At 37.9% G+C, this 2,500-nt stretch overlaps 1 protein-coding gene across 10 annotated transcripts in view; it reads right to left on the reverse strand.

Moving 5' to 3' along the window:
- Positions 1 to 2,500, reverse strand: part of LOC113829061 (protein FAM151B) — a 24,256-nt gene that overhangs the window by 5,323 nt on the left and 16,433 nt on the right. For all 10 annotated transcript variants that reach the window (XM_070133900.1, XM_070133893.1, XM_070133897.1 and 7 more), the window contains 2 exons: positions 2,306 to 2,443; positions 980 to 1,137 (listed from right to left, as the gene is read on the reverse strand). In XM_070133900.1, coding sequence (XP_069990001.1) covers positions 980 to 1,137; positions 2,306 to 2,443 — 296 coding nt within the window. The remainder of the gene's footprint in view (positions 1 to 979; positions 1,138 to 2,305; positions 2,444 to 2,500) is intronic.

Consider the following 2,500-nt stretch of genomic DNA (forward strand, 5'->3'; position numbering starts at 1 on the left):
TAAAAATCTTTATGCAGAAAAAGAGATAATAATAATGAAAAGGGAGGCAAGGAGTCTCAACACCACCCATGAGTATTCATGTGTGCCTAGCCTACAAGCCACACACCCATTAGAATGGCCACTTAAGTAAGCCTAAGCCCCAGAAGATGAGCCATGTGTGGTCAGCAAAGTATCTAGATCCAAGATGTTAAATAACTAAAAATAAATAAATATGGCATGTATGCCATATATACTTACTTATCTGCAATCAGCGAGTTAATGAAAAATCATAGGACATCAGGAAGACTCAAGTGACCTACTCTAGCATAAAAAATCAATTTCCAGTAGGTACTTTAAAGCCTCGATAACCATTTCACAGATCAAATCTTAATAAATCAATCCAGACAAGGAGAGGAAAGGAAAGGAGTGAGAAGAGAAGAGAAGAGAAGAGGAGAGGAGAGGAGAGAGTGAGGAGAGGGGAGATGGATAGAATAGAGAAGAGAAGAGAAGAGAAGAGAAGAGAAGAGAAGAGAAGAGAAGAGAAGAGAAGAGAAGAGAAGAGAAGAGAAGAGAAGAGAAGAGAAGAGAAGAGAAGAGAAGAGAAGAGAAGAGAAGAGAAGAGAAGAGAAGAGAAGAGAAGAGATGAGGAGAGGAGTGAGTGAGGAGAGGGGAGATGGAAACAGAAGAGAAGAGAAGAGGGGAGAGGAGAAGAAAGGAGAGAAGAAAGGAGAGAAGAAAAGAAAAGAAAAGATAAGAAAAGCAAAGAAAGGAGAGAAGAGGAATGAAGAGAAGAGAGGAGAAGAGAAGAGCAAAGAACCAGATGAGAGAAAGGGAAGAGACTGACACATACATAGAGATATATTAAAGACTGACAGTTACTGCAAGAAATACAATATAATTAGAAAAACAATTGAAAAAAAGAATGAGGGATAAAAGACAACTGTAGTCTGCAGTACTTTATTCGTAAAAGAAAAAAATTAATGATAAAACTCATCCATACCTCATTAGCCTTAATCACTTCATCAATCCACATTTCCAAGGACAGGTTTGAGGTCTCGTAAGGTGGGTGGGCCATGATGGGAATGTGAGGGTCATCTGGAGACTGGCCTATCAAACGTCTTGGGGACACATCTGCTTCTAGCATCATTATAGTTGCATCTGTTGGATAAATAAATGTGACGTTCAATTAAGGGGAACGTCTGGTCATTTTTTCGGCAAAAATCTTCGGATTTGGCGATTTGGAGTTACATGCATTTTCAATGAGTTTCTGACTGCCCGAGTCTCCCCTGAAATTTTGAAGTCCCCCTTGCAATTTCTAAGGTGGTTGCTGCCACCTTAGATATACCACGAAAATATTATGATTTTTCACATTACCTTCGAAAATTGGAAATTGTGACGTAACAAATAGACATAGAAAAAAAATAAGAGTATCTTTAGAAAGCATATAAAATTCAACAAAACATGAGACCAACATGCATTTTTTATGAATAATAAAAACAAAATAAAAAAATATTGAAACCAATTTTTTTTCTTTATAAAATTCACAAAAAATGATATGGTTTTTAGACAAGCTTCTTTTTTTTTTTTTTTTTATGATATTTCATCAGTTTTATCCTTCAACAAAATGTCTTGAACATAATACCCCCCCCCCCCAAAAAAAAAAAAAATGGGGGTACTTTTAGCCTATGCGAGTTACCCCCTCGAAGATGTATTTTTTACCTACATTCATCATTCGGTCAAAAGACTTTCTAGTCGATTATATTTTCGGAAATTCTCACAAAATTTTTTTTTAAAAATACACATACACAAAAGGTCATTAAATACACGGTACTGAGAGAGAGAGAGAGAGAGAGAGAGAGAGAGAGAGAGAGAGAGAGAGAGAGAGAGAGAGAGAGAGAGAGAGAGAGAGAGAGAGAGAGAGAGAGAGAGAGAGAGAGAGAGAGAGAGAGTGAGTGAGAGAGTGAGTGAGTGAGTGAGTGAGTGAGTGAGTGAGTGAGTGAGTGAGAGTGAGTGAGTGAGTGAGTGAGTGAGTGAGTGAGTGAGTGAGTGAGTGAGTGAGAGTGAGAGTGAGAGTGAGAGTGAGAGTGAGAGTGAGAGTGAGAGTGAGAGTGAGAGTGAGTGAGTGTGTGTGTGTGTGTGTGTGTGTGTGTGTGTGTGTGTGTGTGTGTGTGTGTGTGTGTGTGTGTGTGTGTGTGTGTGTGTGTGTCTAGCAGATCTAGATTCAGATATAAAAAGAAATCCAAATTAAAAATCAATACCTTGAGGCTTAAATAATACATGTCAAATGTAAACAAAGATAGATGAAGATTTCAATACTGCAACTTACTATCAATGCTACTTTGCAACAAGTCTTTGTCGTTGATGGCATGACCCCAAGTAATTTTACTCAGGTCATCACCAACATCCGGGAAAAAGTCAATTACATCAACTGCTTTGACACCAACAGTTGCCATGCTGATGACTACTGTAAAAACGAAATTATGTACACATTAATACACCTTTCATATACATTGCCACTATT

The sequence above is a fragment of the Penaeus vannamei genome, chromosome 19 (assembly GCF_042767895.1).
Source record: "Penaeus vannamei isolate JL-2024 chromosome 19, ASM4276789v1, whole genome shotgun sequence".
Classification (NCBI taxonomy): Eukaryota; Metazoa; Arthropoda; class Malacostraca; order Decapoda; family Penaeidae; genus Penaeus; species Penaeus vannamei.